This window comes from Phaseolus vulgaris, chromosome 1, assembly GCF_051622355.1.
Source record: "Phaseolus vulgaris cultivar YP4 chromosome 1, ASM5162235v1, whole genome shotgun sequence".
Lineage (NCBI taxonomy): Eukaryota > Viridiplantae > Streptophyta > Magnoliopsida > Fabales > Fabaceae > Phaseolus > Phaseolus vulgaris.
This window is the reverse complement of record NC_143498.1, coordinates 49,146,667-49,166,777: the sequence shown is the minus strand read 5'-3', so window position 1 is coordinate 49,166,777 and position 20,111 is coordinate 49,146,667. Positions and strand designations below refer to the sequence as shown.

The following is a 20,111-nucleotide window of genomic DNA, read 5'->3' as shown; positions in this document are numbered from 1 at the left end:
TTAATTACTTAATTTACGAGGATTAGTAAATTGTCAAATTTATTACTAAAAATTGTAAATTTATATTTTTTTAAAATTTGTCTTTTTTTTTTCTTGCTGGTCAGGTTTTCACTCGTCTATTGGAAGAAAGACTAATTCTATACATAGTAATGTAATTTTTGCTGTGGACTCATTACATAAAACGGAAAACAAAACACAAATTTCTTATTGTATACGGATTGTGAGTACAATATACCTAATTAGTTATTAATCCATGATGTTATTCTCTCTTTCTTCTGATTATTTATCAATAAATTTTTTTTTATTTAATTATTAATATTTTAGCATGCAAAAATTAATGAATGAGATATATATAGATTAAAAGTTTTATAAAAACAAATAAACATCACTTCTAATTTGAGTATTATTTTGAACTTATGTTTTGTCATGGGTATTTTTTTATTGTTATTATTATTACTTCACCACTCACAAGGCATTGAAGCAAAAATTTATAAAACTTCAAACTTATTTTAATTTTAAAAAAGTTTAAAACTCAAAACCAACATCGATTCAAACAACTTCTTAAGATGTAAGCTCCTTGCAAGCAAATGTTAGATTAAAAGATAAAAGAGGTTAACTCAATCGAAAACGATAAACTAAAATTTGAATCTTTACTATAATGTTTACCACTATCTCAAATAATTTGTTTTAAGGAAAAATATGTGTATTCATACTAAAATATTAACTTTGAATATGAAACCTATTATTATTTATGTGTATAATAAGTGTAAAATATTTAAGAATCAAATTTAGTGTGAGTATAAAATCAAAAGTATAATATAATATTAAGAAGAGAAGAGATAAAATTTAAATTTAACTTATAAATTATGAAATGTTATAATCTTTATTCTCTAACCTATAATAACTTATATTATTTTTTTAATTAAAGAAACAAGAAAATATGAAAGGAGCTGTTTAGTGTGCTTAATTTTTTATACATGACATGTGGTAATTTTAATATAAATAAATATGTTGTTATAAGTTGAAGTATATAAATTAGAAAAAGGCATGCATGTAATATATGGGAGTTAATATAAGATATTTATTATTGTATAAATTAATGATTGGAGGGAGAATAGTTGGGATGTGAGTTTGAGAGGGAGGAGGGTATATGATAGTATGTCCACATGGATGAAAATAGATTAAAGAAATAGTCACCTTCTTCTCATTCTCAACCCTCTTTTCTTTCTTCCCTATCTCTACCTTCTACCCCATATATAGAGCCCACTCACACACACAATATTACATCCATCCACCACAAAATGGAAGACACCAAATCCAGGTTCAAGAGGATTTGCGTCTTCTGTGGCAGCAGTTCAGGCAAAAAACCTACCTATCAAGAAGCTGCTGTTCAACTTGGCAGGGAGCTGGTAACGTCCCTTTTTCTTTTCTTCCACCTATTTCTTCCGTTACAATATTCGAATCCTTTCTGTTCAAAACTTGCTCTAAAAAAGGCGAATTGAAATCTGGAATTGGTTGATGATTGAATCTGAATCCCCCGGGATTTTTGGTTTTGATATCATATAGATTAGTTGGATTCAATGAACTTTTCCTTTTTTTTTTCTTTATCTCTTGCCTCTTTTTGTCCCTTCAGCCGCATTGCTACATGAACCTCTCTTTTGTTCCATTTACTAACCTTTTCTTCTATAAGTTTTGTACTAATTTTAATGATTCATTTTGATTTCTCACTCTGGAGCTCCACATTTTTCCTTTCGTCACGCATCTCTCTTCCTCTTATTTTCTTTTGTTTTTATGTAAAAAAATAATAAACAAGCTCTGGAGTGGCAACTCGTGCTTATGATTTTGGAGGAAATGTGGTTTAGGGTTTTAGTTTGGCATGAGAGAGAGAGAGAGAGAAACGCGCACATATGCACACAGAGAGATTGCGAGGATGCTAGCTGTAATATGCTGTCAGTTAAGCTCTGCCTTCTTGCATGATCTTTGTTTCCCCCTACAATACTTTTTTTTCAACACTCAAAAACCTTCAATCTTTAAATGAAAACAAATAAATAAATAAAAACATATTTCCTTTTTTTTTCTTTTTTTCTTTTTTCTTTTCTAGGGAACAAACGTGCTTCCTAGGTATTATTACTCTCTGAAGTGTGTTATTATATATCCTTTACCATTTCCCACAAGCTTCCATGACCAAATCAAACATCCATGTTTTTTTCCATATGCCCGGTAGTTGTCAGCCTAATATATGGTAAAAACTCTCACTACTCTATTCGTTGTTTCAGTTAAAATATATAATAGTAAAAAAATGGCATCTTCGTACGGTGCCCTTTTGGTTGCTCCCTCCACTAAACGGTTATAATAAAATTTTATTATTTTGACCATGTCCAAACTTATTTGGTTTCGTTTGTTTAATTGTGTTTTCATGATGAGTGTTGTGACACGCGTCTACGTGGTTTGGTTTTCGATGTGTTTTGAAGGTGGAAAGAAGGATTGATTTGGTGTATGGAGGTGGCAGCGTGGGGCTTATGGGTCTCGTTTCTCAGGCAGTTCATGATGGTGGGCGCCATGTTCTAGGGTTTGTAATTCTCACTCTCTCCCATTTTGTGTTGCACATGTGTATCCATATATGATAGGCCAGCTTAATCATTTTTTATGAGCCATACTGTTTTTTTTCTTCCACGTTTCCTACTTCCAAGGCTACATTTGTGTTTCCATTCTCTTCAAGGTAAAGGTTGTGTGTAAGGAGAGTTACCTTGAATGTGACTTTGGAATTAGTGAATTAAGTAAGACAAAACATGTACTCACTGACTCATTCCTCTTTCCCATGTTCTTTGAGAAATGGTAGAACATCACGGGATCAAATGCTGGCAATGTGGGACATTATTTTCTTAATCAAATTAAGGTTCCGAATGTAGGTTCAAAGGGAGCATCTTGGATAAAGAATAATAATAAAAAAATCACTGGGACTAATAGTATGTGGGGCATTCTGCACCGTTGTTGGGATTTAAAAAATGGATAAAGAGAAAATTGAAAAATGTGACCTTTACCGGTAGTTAGAAGCTTCTTGGGCAGCTTTGTGTATTGGATAAAGTTGAATCCCTTTTGTTGGCTCTTCCAGAAAGGGACGTTAGAACGTTTTTGCGCAACAATTGGAGCCAACATCAATTTTTTTCTCAATAAAAATAACTCATTTTATATAAGTTAGGCAACGTCATGTTTCCTTCTTTCAGTATTTTATTTATTTTCTTCTTTCTTGCACTTCCAAGAAAACATCGATTCCTTCTTCCACCACTCAATTAGTTTAACATCCTCACTTTATACTATATCTTTATAGTCAATATGGTTAAGTTCCCATTTTTTTTCTTATAAATAATACCTATATTAATATTATAAATTAAGGTCTTTTAGTTACATTATTCTAACCACAAATTAATACCTGTGTATATATATAATAGATTTGTTACTTTTTAAAAAATAATATTAGATATATTAAATTCATACATCGGTATCATTCACCAAAAAAATGAAAATGTTTCACCTTTTCAATTTGTTGGACATCTGAAACGGGAAAATCTTGGCTTTGATTGTTCTGACCATGGGCTTGTTTGGTGCAGGGTTATCCCAACAAGTCTTATGCCAAGAGAGGTACATATAAATCCCTTTGTGAATAACTATTTAATTTATAGTAAATTAGTATATGGTGGTAGCATTATTAATTAAAGGTGGTGGATGAATGGTGATAGTTTTGCAAATGAAAATGCAGATAACAGGTGAACCTATTGGGGAAGTGAGAGCCGTATCTAATATGCACCAAAGGAAAGCTGAGATGGCCCGTCAAGCCGATGCCTTTATTGCCCTCCCAGGTAACAACTACATTTTTTCTTAACTATCAAAAACACAACATCCTCAATCTTCATTAATTATTGCATGAAAGGGGATGTTTCTTGTTCTTTCAGAAACATTCATGTATACATATATAGAATAGAACTGCTTCTAATTTTTGAAGCAATGGATGGATTAACAGGAGGATATGGAACCCTTGAAGAATTGCTCGAAGTCATTACATGGGCTCAGCTTGGGATCCACAGCAAACCCGTAAGCTCTGCTCCTCAATTTTAATGCCTTCTTAACATTTATTCCAATTCTCTTAAGAAAAATATTATTATAAAGTAATATGTTGTTCATTAAAATGTATTTTTTTATTGCACGAGTTAAAACTAATTATAAATTATTCAGTCTTCAAGTGAGATGCTGAAAAATAAGAATATTGTTTAAGAAATAAATGCTTTTTTAGTTATAAATATTTGAAGATAAATTCAAACTCCTCAAATTCTATATATTTCATTTATCTTATAGAAACCTCTGCGCGAGAGAGGGCGAAAACATAGGAAAATAAAATTTGATACAGTAGAATCCATATATAGCTTTTGAAATGGAACAAATGATATATTGTGAATGTGGATTAACTTTTTATCTATTATTTTTATCGATAAAGAATATAATAAAATAAGTTGAAACATTAAAAAAAAAATATTTTAACTCTTATACAAAGATATATTTTAGACTATATGACATTACTCCTATAATTCAACAATTTAAGAAAATTCTTAATACAAAACATTGTAAGAGGATACATTTCAACAAAAATTGTCTCATCACTTTTCTCATTAAATATCAACTAATCTTAAAAATAAAAAATAATTAATTATGATTAAATTAAATATTCTTTTATAAATTAAAAATACTAATATTTAAAGTAGTTTTTTATTATGAATAAAAATTATAAATTGATTTTTATCTAATATTAACTATAAAGATTTTACCTACTAATTATTTTAAATTTTAACTTATATATTACTGTTTTTCCCTTAATCAACTCTTGTGTAGGGTTTATTATCTATTGTCATGTTACGATATACTACTATTTTTTTGGTTAAATAGCCAAGTTGATTATTAGTTGACTGGATATATGACTCAGTTAAGTAGAATGCTTCTCAACAACTTCCAATTCGATTCCATTATATTGGATGCTACTTAGAATATATACACTAGTAGTTTATATGTATGATATAAATATAAATGTGATTAACTACCAGGAAGCTTCAATACATACAGAATCCGATAAACTTGGGCTATTTAATTGGAATTCACATGAGAGAATAGTCTCTGATCTTTCTTAGTTAATCATTGTCACGTTACATAATTATGAAAGTTCTCCATTTGAAAAAAAAAACTAATATAAAACTGATAAAGATTGAAACAAATTGGTCAATGAGAATTGTTGGTAACATAGATAGAAAGTGTTGATTTGTGAATTTTGTGAGATGCAGGTGGGGCTCTTGAATGTGGATGGATTTTACAATTCCTTGTTGTCTTTCATTGACAAGGCCGTTGATGAAGGCTTTATATCCCCTAAGGCACGACGCATTATCGTGTCAGCACCCACAGCCAAACAACTCATGCTAGAACTAGAGGTGACTAAATACTGCCTCCCACTTTAAAAATACAAAATGACCCATGTTATGTTCTTCAAGGAACCCTTCATCAATAACTAGTACTACTACTTAATATACAACTTGCTAAATCAACTTGTTCTTCATATTCCATGTCTTTTCTTGCTTGTACTTTTAATTATATCGACATATATTTTATGGAAGCAGGAACATGTCTGTGAGCAAGATGAGTTTGCGTCCAAGTTGGTGTGGGAAGAAAGACTGAATTTCGTTACTGAATCAGAAGTGGCCATGTGATTAATGATCCATGGTTTTTTGGGGTTTTACATTTATAGCATTTTGGGTACATAGAAGTAGGATTCAATGAATGACTCATTATATGGGCATAGGAACCTTAGAACCAATACACCATTTTTTTTTACCAACCTTTTTTAGCACACGGGAAGGGTTGTTCAAAATGTGGAAAATCCTAATTGAAATTTATGTTTCCATTGCCTTGGCAATCACGGCAACCTTTTCAGCTTCACTCTTTGAACCAACCATTACTTTTAGATAAATTCTTTAATAACAACTTGATCAAAATTGCCAGTTGAAAAACACTAGAGAATATGTACTCGTAATCAAATATGTAACCATCTAACTCCCTCAAGGGACAAATGGATATATATATCAATTATGTTGTTCCTGAATTCATATTGCTGGATTTAATAAGCTGATTAATAGGTGTTCATCCATAATCACGATGTATATGCACAGCTGTCTACAGGCAATCTTCCTTTATTCTTGGGTACATGCTTACACAATAGTATAGAAATAATTGGAAGTGATTTTTCATTTTATATAAAAGTAGTTTTGCATTGTACTAGATGTCTAAGTCTCTTTCAAATTGGCTACCTGGTGTTGGTAATATGATAAAATTTTGTGCAAGTGGCCGAGTTTTTTTTTTTTTTTTTATAAAAAATGCTCGAATGACTACTTTCAAAGAAAATAATGACAATCATGTTAAAAAGCAAAATTATGTTCTGATTAAAGTATCTCATTCAATTAAATGAGAACTGAGAGGGTATATTATATTGATACTAATAAATAAATGTTAATGAATAGAAGGATTGAGAAGGTCATGTTAATGTCTAATGTGACGATTGAAGGTAATACTTAATTAAAGGTGAAATGAATATTTTGTATTTAAAAAACTCATTCTCAATTCTATAATTTGAAAATATTTTTTTTTCTATTTACACATTTCAATTTATATAATTCAGAAAGTATTTTTGAATCTAAAATATTTTTTTCTTTAAAAAATACAAAATTCAAAAAGAATTTTTAGATCCAAAAATATCTTATGAATTTCATAATTCATATATATATATATATATATATATTAAAAAATTGTTATAAATTATAAAATTCAAAAAAAGTTCAGATCACCATCCCAAATGAAAAACATCAATAAAAAAATATTATTTTTTATGATTTAAGAAACACGGAGTGTCACAATAAGATATGGAGGTGTTGAAAGATATAACATTAATTGTTATATTCAATTATTTTATTCTTGTATAATAGGTGTTACTTTTTTCATTCTATAAATGTAAAGTTATGTTAAAACATCTCTAAAGGGATAGGTTTAAGAGTTTTTTTAATTCTTCGAAACAACTCTTTTTACTGAGATAAAACATGTCTCATTTACTTCTCCGAGCAACTTAATAATAAAACATTATTTTATTTACGAAAGAAATTATTCAATCTCGAAGTCCTTGATGCTGTCAAATATTTCTTGGCCTTAGAAATGACAAGGTCCTCAAAAGGGAGTAATCTATCTCAAAGAGAGTATGTTTCGTCGGTGTTGGTTTCAATACCTACACCTATGGATCTTCGTTTGAACTTGTTAGCCACAGAGGACAAGATATTGCTTGAATATTTTCTGTATAGAAGGCGAAATGGTCACATAATGAGCTTACTTCACTGTTTCTTGACCAGATATTCTGACAACGTACACAAATTAAGCCAAAACATGGCTTCACCAAACCAGGAGTTAGCATATACAAGCAATAATACATCATTTACTGTAATACATCGAGCGAGCACCTGCCAAAGAACTATTCATTTGACTTCAAACACATCCACACCGACATTCATAATTAGTCCAATTAGTTCATGTCAAATCTGCCCTTCAGATCATTGATTTGTTATCTAAGTCATTAACTGCTGCTCATTTTCAGACCTTACTTTTCAAACCATCCTTGGTCCGTACTTCCGATCTTGAGGGGTATTGCAACTAATACTGATAATTAGTTAGCTAGCTATCCAACCATGTATTAGCTGGACAATGAAATTAGTTTAAGTTTAAGCTACTAAACTTTTCACTGTATATATTCGCCTCTTTAGTAATAACGGTTAGATGAGTGAGAAGTTTTTTCCCTTTTTCTCTGAACAATGTTTGCACAGTTCAATAGTCCATAAGCAATAGTTCGTAAAGAAGTGGCGTAAAAATTATTTCAAATAGCAGAATTAATGTGAGGTTAATGATTGGTACAAAATTAGTACCCACTAGTTGTATTCAATTAAGTCATTCAGATCAGATCATCTAATCTAAGTTTCTGGGAAAATTCTGGTCACCAACCACGATATACGCACGACAAAAAAAACAAACTATAAGAACTACCTATATGGATTCACCAAGCTCCACTCAGACGACAACAAGAATTAAAACCAAAAAAAAAAAGAATAGTCCTCATTCAACTAAAAACTAGAGTATTCATAACTGGTGGCAGGTCAAGACCAGGTTTGGCTGCTAGAGATCATTATAGTTTATTCAATTCTCTATTGCATTGTCCATCAGAAACATAGTAACTAAAAAGGCATTGGCATATCCTTAGAAACCAAAACTAAGTTAATCGAACAATCATAGCCCACCAAAACAAAAGCCTTGTAAATGAAGGAGTGAATACAACATAGTACAAAAAAATTTAGCCACAGATGTAATGAGAGCTAATGCAGTGTAAAACAATAAGATCAAACAAATCAATATGCATTGCAGTTTTGTAATTCAACATTTCAGTGCCACAAGTTATTGATCATTAAGAAAATAAGACCAGATCTTCTCTGTCCTCTCCCTCAATTTAGCAACCAACAACAAAAACAATAATCTTGCCTATATAGATCAATAAGTCACATGGCATCATTGAGTTTAGTCAGAAATCAATTCTCTTTGATGTTATTATTCAATTCATCTACAAACCACCTTATTGTTCGTAACTGATACCTCGATGAAACAAAATGGAAACTACAGCATTTAGCCAATGACGAATATGGACAATTCTACCGAAATTTGCCCTAAATGTTTTTGTTGATTGGTGACTGCTGACTCAATGACTTCAATAAGGTAAGAGATAATGTCGTTTGGTGAATCTGACCAATGATACCAACAAGGCAGTATCCCAAAGACCATATGTTGGTTGTATATTTTTGTGCAGATAATCTGCCATACAGAATGTGCACAATTTGATTTTGAAACAAAAAGGAAAGGAGAGAAAGGGAGATTATAATGAGGATTATTATGCAAGAAGCTTTGATGAGTATGTAACAATAACATGTAACAAAGATAGCACAATTATACAGATATTCCAATAACAACATTTTTCCAATGAGATTTCTCATCCGCACCAAACAAATTTTCTTTGTCGAGAGCCGTGTACAGTACCTTAAAAATTCTCGGGACTATCATCCAATTGTTTCTCGTCTTCTATATCAACCTCCAAAATCTCCTGAAACCAAGGCATTAAAAGGGCACAAGTTATGTAACTGTTTAGCTTTGCACTATTTACCTGAGTGTTGTTTTCGCGTTTTAGAAAAGAAACATAAGAGACTCACAGGAATCCTCTGTTTGAGATAATTGGCGATTCTGGCAAGGACCATGGAGCGCTCGTGCCAAAAGCGACCCCTAAGGCTAAGCTTCACAAAAGGTCCATCCAGGTCAGCTAGTTCAACCACTCCTGAAATTAGACTATGCAGGGTTACTCCATTACAGTTATCATCACACCAGAAACTACCAACTACCAATCAACATAACGCTTACCTTACCTGTCATACCAACAGAGGTGTCAAAGATTTGACCCAGCTCCTGTCGAGCGTCCTCCAAAACCTGTTTGACGTTGTTTTCTGTGAGGTCAATCGGCGGTGGAACGGGAAGAGCCGCTGATAGAGGTTTCAACATCCTCCGTGCTTTGCCACGTGTCATTGATTGAAGGTTTGTTGTGGAAGGTGGCTTTGGGGCATGGTAATTGGTGGTGGTGCATACCACCACTGATGAGAGGTTGAGAGTGCTTACATTGTGGTTACGGATGTGAAACACACAACACAGGCCCTTCTGGATTACGGACATACTCCTTCACTCTGCGTTTCTTCTTTCCCTCAATTTCTAACTCTAATCGGATAATGCAACACAGTGAAGTGGGCGTATATCATCGGATATGGATGGATAGACCCTAAAACACATTTTTTGACATGGCCTCCACACTTTCTTTTCTTAAGAAAAAACATTCCTTAATTAAGAAATATATTTACAAAATTTTCAATGACAAATATTTTTAAAATTTATTTTATTCTTCAAAATTACAAAAGTATTTTAAAGTACTGTATTCTAAAACCATTTTTCATATTTTTTGACAAAAAAACATTTATGTTCCTCAAAAGATCTCACAAGTCCAACCAATGGGCTGACTGCAGACCGTGGCACCCTCTGTCAATGGCCAATGGCTTGGTCTTCACAACTGAAGCATGAATAGTAGTCTGAATAAACATTTATAATGGTATTGTTAATATCTAGTAGATAAAACGTCAATGGAAATGTGCATTGTTTATTTAATAAATTGACAATGTAAAAGTATTATTTACTTTTTCATCCGGAAATTAGCTACGGCTTAAATAGACCTGTGGTGCTAAATTTCACCCTTGCAGTCAGTAAAACCCAATGTTGATTTGGTAAAGGCATACAAACATTACAACCAAAGTCACCTTGTACAACTCTCTATATCTAAGATCAGTTTCATTACTCAAAGAATTATAATTGTTTTGAATTGAATTCTCTTCGTAAATGAATTTGATTTTATTAAACTGTTAAAATGGATTACCTGATCATGTCTATGAAAAACCCATACGATATAATATATTGACGCGTTTATAGGATAAAAACTTAATTGGTAAGTACATTAACTCTTCCATTGCATTTTTTTATCTCTTTTATCTGCCGTTGTAGTAAGTATAATAAATTCCGATACAAGGGCCAAGTAACCTAAAGCTTCACTAATAGCTTATGGCTGAATAAATAGAGTTTTTATTATTATATAAGATCAGAATTCTCTCTATTTTTAACACCCTACTTCACCATGTATTCTTAACACGGAAGGACTCACCTGTACGAGAGAAAGAATAGACATTTCGTGATGAATTCAGTATATTTATATCCAAAAATCAACAGGCCTGTAAGTGTTAAAGAAATTCGTAATTAATGATAATTTTTTTTGGCCTTACAAATCTTAATATAAATCCAGTTAATTCTTACTTGCTTGATAAGGCTACATAACCCTGACCGCTTTTAGCTCCATCACAGATAAAAGCATTGTCCATAAATAATCATGAAATGCATCATAAACAGCTGTAATGATAAAAATTGATACATAATTCATAAAATAATTTAGCAACGCAATCATTTATATAATCCTGAAGCAGATCCTGCCAATCAAAACTATATAAACTTGCGTTGCAAAACACAAATTCCTTTTACACCATTAATTGATACACGTGAGCAATTGCTTCTCTCAACAATTATCCTCCCTAAATAGCAGAGAAGTACTCTTTGCTAAGTTTAGGGTCTGGTTTCATGGACTTCTCACCAGGCTTCCACCCAGCTGGGCAAACTTCATCTGGGTTCTCCTGCACATACTGCAAGGCCTGCAAACCAATGCACATAAATGGATGCAAAGAATTTATATAAATGACAGATTACTGGAAGAAACAAACAAAAAGTTAAACATATACTAAAAAATTGTCAATCCTGGTGTTGTCCTGATTTTTCGTATAATTACCTGGAGCGTTCTCTTTGTCTCATCAACACTTCTACCAATGGCCAGGTTGTTAATGGTAGAATGCTGAATAACCCCTTCCTTGTCAATAATGAACAATCCTCTCAATGCAATCCCCTAATCATTGGAAACATTTAGAATTGTTGTGAAAGGTGCTAAAAAAGTTAATGAAAATCAATAGTTTCACAAACAATATTTAAACAATGAACCTAGACAGCATCCTACATTTCTTTCCAGAGAATTTGAAACTAAAGCACAAAATACATTGGGGCTGATGATAGCAGGGGAATATGAATATATCATTATAAAAATACCTGATCGGGAATGAGAACATCATAAGATTTTGAGATGGATTTGGTGACATCAGAAATCAAAGGATAATTCAAGTCGCCAAGACCACCCGACTTTCTATCAGTTTGAACCCATGCAAGGTGTGAAAACTACAATGATAACAACAGCACCACTGATCAAGAAGAAGCAAACTTAAGAAGGGCCTACGGATAAGGCTATAAAAAGTTAATTGTGCATTTAGAAATAGGAACGGTAATAGATCATAACATAAAAATCTGTCTGTTTTCTTGGGAACAAGTGGGAATACTGCGTCCCACTCCACAATGTCACACATCCTTCACAAATATTGAGAATAACATTACATCTGTGGGTCAAGAAAAAGACATTTCAATTATTAAGGTTGGAATGAACTCATTGTCCAATATTTGGCTTTCCATAATTTATATATAGTAATTTCCACTGACCATACTGTCCGATACATCCTAATTCTTTGCATTAAGTTTGAAAGAGAAAAAAATGCAGAATTCATACAGTTTTGCCAATTATGCTCAGAACTCTCAGTCATAGCTTCTTCCTCTCAAATGAATCATTAAAACCTTAACCTAAGCAGTTAGAGGGCAAAGTCATCGAACACCTTTCATGTTCTCAGCAGCTTGTATACAGGCAAAAAACATGTCTTTTCAAGAATCGATACAAGTATTACAGCAAACAAAGCCTTTTTCCTCAATTGGTATTGTCAGTTATATGGATCAAACAATGCCATAGAATAAAAGTATGGGGAAAAAATTATACAAGAGCTAGAATGTGAAGAAATAATTAAAAAAGGGATCAAAACAACTCACAACACTGTCAACTGACACACCCAAAATTTCTGTATTTAGTGCCTCAAACTCTGCATACCGGTCACTGAAGGCAGTGATTTCTGTACACAAGTAATGTAACAGTTAAAAAGGAGAAAATTTAGGATCCACAACAATCGCAATCGGAAGTCTACTAACCTGTCGGACAAACGAATGTGAAGTCCAGTGGATAGAAAAAGAGGATAACATATTTTTTCCCAATATAATCAGATAGTTTGACCTGACAGACAAGACAAGACAGCGTTTCATTCAACATAATTTGTAATCACAAAATTTACCAATCAGCATTCCATCGTAAATACCTTGATGAACTCCTGATCAAAAACGGCCTCTGCTTCAAAATCCGGTGCTGTGTTCCCAACTAATGGAAGTTCACTCTTTCAAAATAAGCAAACAAAAAAGAATAAATAAATTGCTTCAAAGGTCAGGCCAGAGAAATACTACACTCTAAAAAAATTGAGTTTTCAGCTTCATCAAGGAAGTTACAGCTGTAAAGGTTTGCAGAAAAAGATTCTCCCACACACGAACAGAAATTCCAATACAAAACTCACAACCTTGAAGAAGGAAGAATGTAGAATTACCATATTATTTTAAAGCATTGTTCGACTAATTACAAATTACAATGAATCTGTGCTACACTGGATGACATGCAACACATCTATGAAGTAATATGCTCAGAAATGCAGCAAACAGAAACAGAATTTTCACAATCACCGCCGTAGTTCATTTCCACAGTTCAGTCACAGAAGTGCATAAAATTAGCAGGTGAGCGAGAGCAGCGAGGACTAGAAACAAGAGAGTTGGATATGAAAGCACACATTGATGGGAAGAGAGAAAAATGCACAAAAAATAGAGGCCAACAAGCAAGCAAGCAAAGAAGCAGGTAACAGTAAAATCAGCAGAAACATAAAAAAGGAGCAAATTGTTGCAGCGCAATGTAAGATTTAAGTGGGAAAAGGAGAGTAAGTGGTAGGAGAAAAGAATTACCGAAGCCCTGGCAACGAAGGTTCTGAGAGGGGGAGATGAAGGATTGAGAGAAGTGCGTAAAGGTTTGAAAAGAGAATTGGGGGAATTGGGGAAGGAGAGGGAAGAAAAGGAAGAAGAAGGGAATTTGGGAGAGAAGAGAATGTTAGGGTTTGAGGATATGAGAGAAGCACAGGGAGCTGAGGAAGCCATGGGAGAGTGGGAGAGTGAGAGAGTGAGTGTAGATAGAATAGAATGGACGACGGAGAAAGCAGTATTTATCTAATAAATAACCTAAGAAATCAAATTCATTTTAATTTTTATGCACATCATATTTCTACCAATTTAACTTACACGGGCGTTTCAACATCTGATGCTGTGATGATGTATTCGAAATATATTTAAGTAAATTCATATAATAATGAAATAAAAAAATTGACTTCAGAAGTTATTAAAATTAGGTTTTCACGTATTCAATAAAAAAATAGCCAATATATCATTGACTAATCATAAATAATAATTTGTGTTATACAATTTAAAATGTTAAAAATATTCAAAATAATCAACTTCACAGTTTTTTTGCACGTATTCTTTTTGCATATATTACTTTATAAAAAAATGGTTTAAAAATTATTGCTGTAATTGTTTAAGTTTAATGAAAGAATCCCAAGCATTACAAAGAATTCATATCACTTATATGGGAGAATGTAACTTTATCGGTAATATTCTCTGAAAAAAAATGTTATCTTTATTTAAATCTTAAAGAATTGCTGTAAGGTTTAGAGTGATCTCCCAAAATCAACATCTTAATATTATTTTATGTTTTTTTTCGATGATTTTTTTTTTTGTTAGTATTAATGTATTTATTAAAGTTTATTTGAAAGGTGGGTGTTTTAAGAAACTTGAAATCATAAATATATTAGATATATCGTATTTATAATCTCTCCAATACACATTATTTAATTGTGTAAGTTATTAGTTACCATAACTTGTGAATAATATCTTAAGTATGTAATAATCAATTTTATTGTAATTATATTAGCATATCAAGATATTAATTCAACCTACAGGGGTACATAAAGTATTTAGAATAAACAACATATAATTAAATATTATTATTTTCTCTTATTTTGTTAAATAAAGTATATTTAAAGATACTAAAGAACTATGTTCAATATTATGTGGTGTTATCACATAACTAAAACTAAAATTGAATTTCAATTTAAATAATTAAACTCTTATGAAGCAAATTTATTTCATTAGTAAATCTTACTTCAAACAGATAATGTTTTAGTTTACTTTGATTATTCTGAATTTTTCCTATCCACACGTTCTGGTTGTCTTTACTTTTTTTAATGTTTAATTAATAAAACATTCTTTTATGGAGTTTTCATATGTTTATTTTACTTATCTTTCTAATTTAATGGTTAGGTGTCCTTCGATTCTTAGTCTGTGAAACATTTAATCGTTTCATTTTTTTTATCAAAATAAACTAAATAAAAAATCTCTAAGTACAGTCACACAATTTATCTCTCAAATTAGACTTGTGCAAGTTCAGAATTTGGTTGATAGAAAATCAAATTCTGAAATGCAAGAATTTTTTTGAATTTGAAGATGAATTTTAGATTGAGGAAATTGATGGATTTGAGAGGAAATATTAACTAAAATAAAGTTATTTAGATTAAGAGAAAGAAATTAAAAGTGAATAAAAAATTATGAAAATTATATTTATAATTTTATATACAAAATATATATTTATTATAATAATCCTGTAACTATAAGTTTCCAAAATATATATATATATATATATATATATATATATATATTTCTTACAAGTCAATTGTTGTTGATTTTAAATTTAAGATTATTTCTAAGATTTTGGCATATCGGCTTGCTCTTGTGTTTGCTAGAATTATTTCTCCTAATCAGTATGAGTTTGTGCAAGGCAGACAAATTCAAGATTGTATTGGTATTGTTTCTGAAACTATTAACTTGCTTTCTAAAAAAGTTCATGGAGGCAATGTGACTTACAAAATTGATATTCACAAAGCCTTTGACACTCTAAGTGGGAAGTTTTTACTATTAGTTTTGTCACGCTTTGGTTTTCACTCCTAGTTTGTCGGTTAGATTAGTACTATTCTCCGTTCAGCTATACTTTCTATCAAAATAAATGACAATTTAGTGGGTTTTTTTTCCTTGTTGTAGAGGTGTTAGACAAGGTGATCTTGTCTCCTCTACTTTTTTGTCTTGTGGAGGAAGTTCTTAATAGAGGTCTCTCAAAGCTTGTGAATGATAAGAAGATTCTACATATGACTAATCTGCAAGGTTTTTTCACTTTCTCTCATATTTTATATGCGGATGACATTTTTATAATAATTTTCTTAGACATTTGAGTAATTTTCTTAAAACATATGGTAATTTCTCTAGTCAATATGTTAATAATTCTACAAAAAATATATTTCACTAAATATTCAAAATACTTTTTATTTTTATCTAAGTATCGTGCTAATTGATTTGGTGGTCAACAAGATAAGGTAATTGTTATTTTTATCTTCCTTTCAACAAGATATTTTTCTCTTCGATCTCTTTCAACTCGCCCATTAAATAAACAAGTTATAAGAGATTGAAGAGATAATGAGGAAGTGGATCAATGAGTTGGAGACATATAAGTAACAATCATATAATCCCCTAATGACAAATCAAATGATAAAACATCTAAACAAAAATAAACAAATATTTTGAACACTCAATAAAACAATTTTTTTAATAGAAACTCAATTAAAAATAATCTAATTTATAAAATTTTAAACCTTAAAATAATGATAAGACATATATTTGTATGCGGAATATGATAAGTAATATTTTATTACAATTATGTTATAGAAGTAAGATGTGTTCTACTTAAAAAATAATTAATAAAGAAAAGTACAAGGAAGTCAATTTTAGAAATGAACAAATCCGACTCTTGATTTCAAAACCATTATGAAAAGAACCGTTCGGATAAAACACTCATGCCAAATAAAGCCAACCCTTCTAATGGAAGACTCGTACTTTTGAATGGGAAAATGCCATTATGAAGACATTTTACAATAGATTCATCGAACAGGAATTTATAATTGAGATACAATTGACAACTGATCATGAATACAAGATATTCCTTTCCACAAATCAACAAGGATGCATTCTTAAAATCCTATGATCATTTTTGTTGGTGTTTCAAATCCTATGATCATTTCATGATTATTCTTACACATACCTACTTGCTCGATAAGGCTACAAAACCATGATCCCTTTTTCCTCCATCATATATAAAAGCATGGTCCATAAATAATCATGAAATACATAAAAAAAACAGACGTATTGATAAAAATAGATACATAATTCATTCGAAAATTATTGAACAGTATGCATTTATATAATCATGAGACCCTCTCAATCAAAACTTTATAAACTTGCGTTGCATTATACAAATTATCATTGATTGATACATATGAGCAATTGCTACTCTTCAACCATTATCCTCCCTAAATAGCAGAGAAGTACTCTTTGCTAAGTTTAGGGTCTGGTTTCATGGACTTCTCACCAGGCTTCCACCCAGCTGGGCAAACTTCATCTGGGTTCTCCTGCACATACTGCAAGGCCTGCAAACCAATGCACATAAATGGATGCCAAGAATTTATATAAATGACAGATGACTAGAAAAAAAAAAAGAAAAAAAAAAAAGAGTTCAACATATACTAAAAAAATTGTCAATCCTGGTGTTGTCCTGATTTTTCGTATAATTACCTGGAGCGTTCTCTTTGTCTCATCAACACTTCTACCAATGGCCAGGTTGTTAATGGTAGAATGCTGAATAACCCCTTCCTTGTCAATAATGAACAATCCTCTCAAAGCAATCCCCTAATCATCGGAAACATTTAGAATTGTTGTGAAAGGTGCTAAAAAAAAATAATGAAAAGCAATAGTTTCACAAACAACATTTCAACAATTAATCTAGACAGCATCCTACATTTCTTTCCAGAGAATTTGAAACTAAAGCACAAAATACATTGGGGCTGATGATAGCAGGGGAATATGAATAGCCATCAATTTAAAAATACCTGATCGGGAATGAGAACATCATAAGATTTTGAGATGGATTTGGTGACATCAGAAATCAATGGATAATTCAAGTCGCCAAGACCACCCGACTTTCTATCAGTTTGAACCCATGCAAGGTGTGAAAACTACAATGATAACAACAGGACCACTGATCAAAAAGAAGCAAACTTAAGAAGGGCCTACGGATAAGGCTATAAAAAGTTAATTGTGCATTTAGAAATAGGAACGGTAATAGATCATAACATAAAAATCTGTCTGTTTTCTAGGGAACAAGTGGGAATACTGCGTCCCACTCCACAATGTCACACATCCTTCACAAATATTGAGAATAACATTACATCTGTGGGTCAAGAAAAAGACATTTCAATTATTAAGGTTGGAATGAACTCATTGTCCAATATTTGGCTTTCCATTATTTATATAGTAATTTCCACTGACCATACTGTCCGATACATCCTAATTCTTTGCATTAAGTTTGAAAGAGAAAAAAATGCAGAATTCATACAGTTTTGCCAATTATGCTCAGAACTCTCGGTCATAGCTTCTTCCTCTCAAATGAATCATTAAAACCTTAACCTAAGCAGTTAGAGGGCAAAGTCATCGAACACCTTTCATGTTCTCAGCAGCTTGTATACAGGCAAAAAACATGTCTTTTCAAGAATCGATAAAAGTATTACAGCAAACAAAGCCTTTTTCCTCAATTGGTATTGTCAGTTATATGGATCAAACAATGCCATAGAATAAAAGTATGGGGGGAAAATTATACAAGAGCTAGAATCTGAAGAAATAATTAAAAAAGGGATCAAAACAACTCACAACACTGTCAACTGAAACACCCAAAATTTCTGTATTTAGTGCCTCAAACTCTGCATACCGGTCACTGAAGGCAGTGATTTCTGTACACAAGTAATGTAACAGTTAAAAAGGAGAAAATTTAGGATCCACAACAATCGCAATCAGAAGTCTACTAACCTGTCGGACAAACGAATGTGAAGTCCAGTGGATAGAAAAAGAGGATAACATATTTTTTCCCAATATAATCAGATAGTTTGACCTGACAGACAAGACAAGACAGTGTTTCATTCAACATAATTTGTAATCACAAAATTTACCAATCAGCATTCCATCGTAAATACCTTGATGAACTCCTGATCAAAAACGGCCTCTGCTTCAAAATCCGGTGCTGTGTTCCCAACTAATGGAAGTTCACTCTTTCAAAATAAGCAAACAAAAAAGAATAAATAAATTGCTTCAAAGGTCAGGCCAGAGAAATAGTACACTATAAAAAAAATTGAGTTTTCAGCTTCATCAAGGAAGTTACAGCTGTAAAGCTTTGCAGAAGTAGATTCTCCCACACACGAATAGAAATTCCAATACAAAACTTACAACCTTGAAGAAGGAAGAATGTAGAATTACCATATTATTTTAAAGCATTGTTCGACTAATTACAAATTACAATGAATCTGTGCTACACTGGACGACATGTAACACATCTATGAAGTAATATGCTCAGAAATGCAGCAAACAGACACAGAATTTTCACAATCACTTCCACAGTTCAGTCACAGAGGTGCATAAAATTAGCAGGTGAGCGAGAACAGCGAGGACTAGAAACAAGAGAGTTGGATATGAAAGCACACATTGATGGGAAGAGAGAAAAATGCACAAAAAATAGAGGCCAACAAGCAAGCAAGCAAAGAAGTAGGTAACAGTAAAATCAGCAGAAACATAAAAAAGGAGCAAATTGTTGCAGCGCAATGTAAGATTTAAGTGGGAAAAGGAGAGTAAGTGGTAGGAGAAAAGAATTACCGAAGCCCTGGCAACGAAGGTTCTGAGAGGGGGAGATGAAGGATTGAGAGAAGTGCGTAAAGGTTTGAAAAGAGAATTGGGGATATTGGGGAAGGAGAGGGAAGAAAAGGAAGAAGAAGGGAATTTGGGAGAGAAGAGAATGTTAGGGTTTGAGGATATGAGAGAAGCACAGGGAGCTGAGGCAGCCATGGGAGGGTGAGAGAGTGAGTGTAGATAGAATAGAATGGACGACGGAGAAAACAGTATCTATCTAATAATAACCTAAGAAATCAAATTCCCTTTATGCTACTCCCACCTACCTGCTGCATATCATATTTTTATGGAATTTTTCGCTCATTTCCCTCCACTCTCCTTAATGAATATACTTGTACCTTTACTTATATTTATCTAAATATTATTTTATAAAATATCAAAATAAAAATTAAAGAAGTACGATAATATTAAAATAATATCAGAATTATAATTACATAAACTTTAAATAGAATACAAATAAACTAAAAATAATAGTGCTTTAATAATTTTATATTAAGAAAAGTATAAAAATAAAAAAATCATTA

General features: G+C 31.9%; 4 protein-coding genes across 6 annotated transcripts; 1 reads left to right on the top strand and 3 right to left on the bottom strand.

Annotated features, from left to right (window-relative positions):
* The first annotated feature begins 1,183 nt into the window (after positions 1-1,183).
* Positions 1,184-5,973, top strand: LOC137814624 (cytokinin riboside 5'-monophosphate phosphoribohydrolase LOG7). Its single transcript, XM_068617451.2, has 7 exons — positions 1,184-1,409; positions 2,472-2,569; positions 3,609-3,639; positions 3,758-3,857; positions 4,019-4,089; positions 5,325-5,468; positions 5,655-5,973. The coding sequence occupies exons 1-7, from the start codon at positions 1,302-1,304 to the stop codon at positions 5,742-5,744; spliced, it is 642 nt and encodes a 213-aa protein (XP_068473552.1). The 5' UTR covers positions 1,184-1,301; the 3' UTR covers positions 5,745-5,973.
* A 1,177-nt stretch (positions 5,974-7,150) lies between these two features.
* Positions 7,151-9,972, bottom strand: LOC137814622 (uncharacterized). Of its 3 annotated transcripts, none has more exons than XM_068617448.2 (4): positions 9,531-9,972; positions 9,321-9,442; positions 9,151-9,214; positions 7,151-7,371 (listed from the first exon to the last, which is right to left on the bottom strand). In XM_068617448.2, exons 1-3 carry the CDS (start codon positions 9,829-9,831, stop codon positions 9,152-9,154), a joined length of 486 nt encoding a protein of 161 aa, XP_068473549.1. In that variant the 5' UTR covers positions 9,832-9,972; the 3' UTR covers positions 7,151-7,371; position 9,151. The 3 variants fall into 3 exon arrangements, with proteins under 3 accessions (XP_068473549.1, XP_068473550.1, XP_090161021.1); XM_068617449.2 differs by lacking the exon at positions 7,151-7,371 and adding an exon at positions 8,463-8,928 and having other exon boundaries at positions 9,531-9,959; XM_090304895.1 differs by lacking the exon at positions 7,151-7,371 and having other exon boundaries at positions 8,988-9,214; positions 9,531-9,968.
* Positions 9,973-11,109: 1,137 nt separating this feature from the next.
* LOC137814621 (2-Cys peroxiredoxin BAS1, chloroplastic) lies at positions 11,110-14,000 on the bottom strand. The gene is made up of 7 exons (XM_068617446.2): positions 13,669-14,000; positions 12,984-13,058; positions 12,820-12,901; positions 12,664-12,743; positions 11,845-11,970; positions 11,534-11,647; positions 11,110-11,399 (listed from the first exon to the last, which is right to left on the bottom strand). The coding sequence occupies exons 1-7, from the start codon at positions 13,855-13,857 to the stop codon at positions 11,283-11,285; spliced, it is 783 nt and encodes a 260-aa protein (XP_068473547.1). The 5' UTR covers positions 13,858-14,000; the 3' UTR covers positions 11,110-11,282.
* A 3,004-nt stretch (positions 14,001-17,004) lies between these two features.
* LOC137814620 (2-Cys peroxiredoxin BAS1, chloroplastic) lies at positions 17,005-19,908 on the bottom strand. The gene is made up of 7 exons (XM_068617445.1): positions 19,555-19,908; positions 18,882-18,956; positions 18,718-18,799; positions 18,562-18,641; positions 17,745-17,870; positions 17,431-17,544; positions 17,005-17,285 (listed from the first exon to the last, which is right to left on the bottom strand). The coding sequence occupies exons 1-7, from the start codon at positions 19,741-19,743 to the stop codon at positions 17,169-17,171; spliced, it is 783 nt and encodes a 260-aa protein (XP_068473546.1). The 5' UTR covers positions 19,744-19,908; the 3' UTR covers positions 17,005-17,168.
* Between the last annotated feature and the right edge of the window lie 203 nt (positions 19,909-20,111).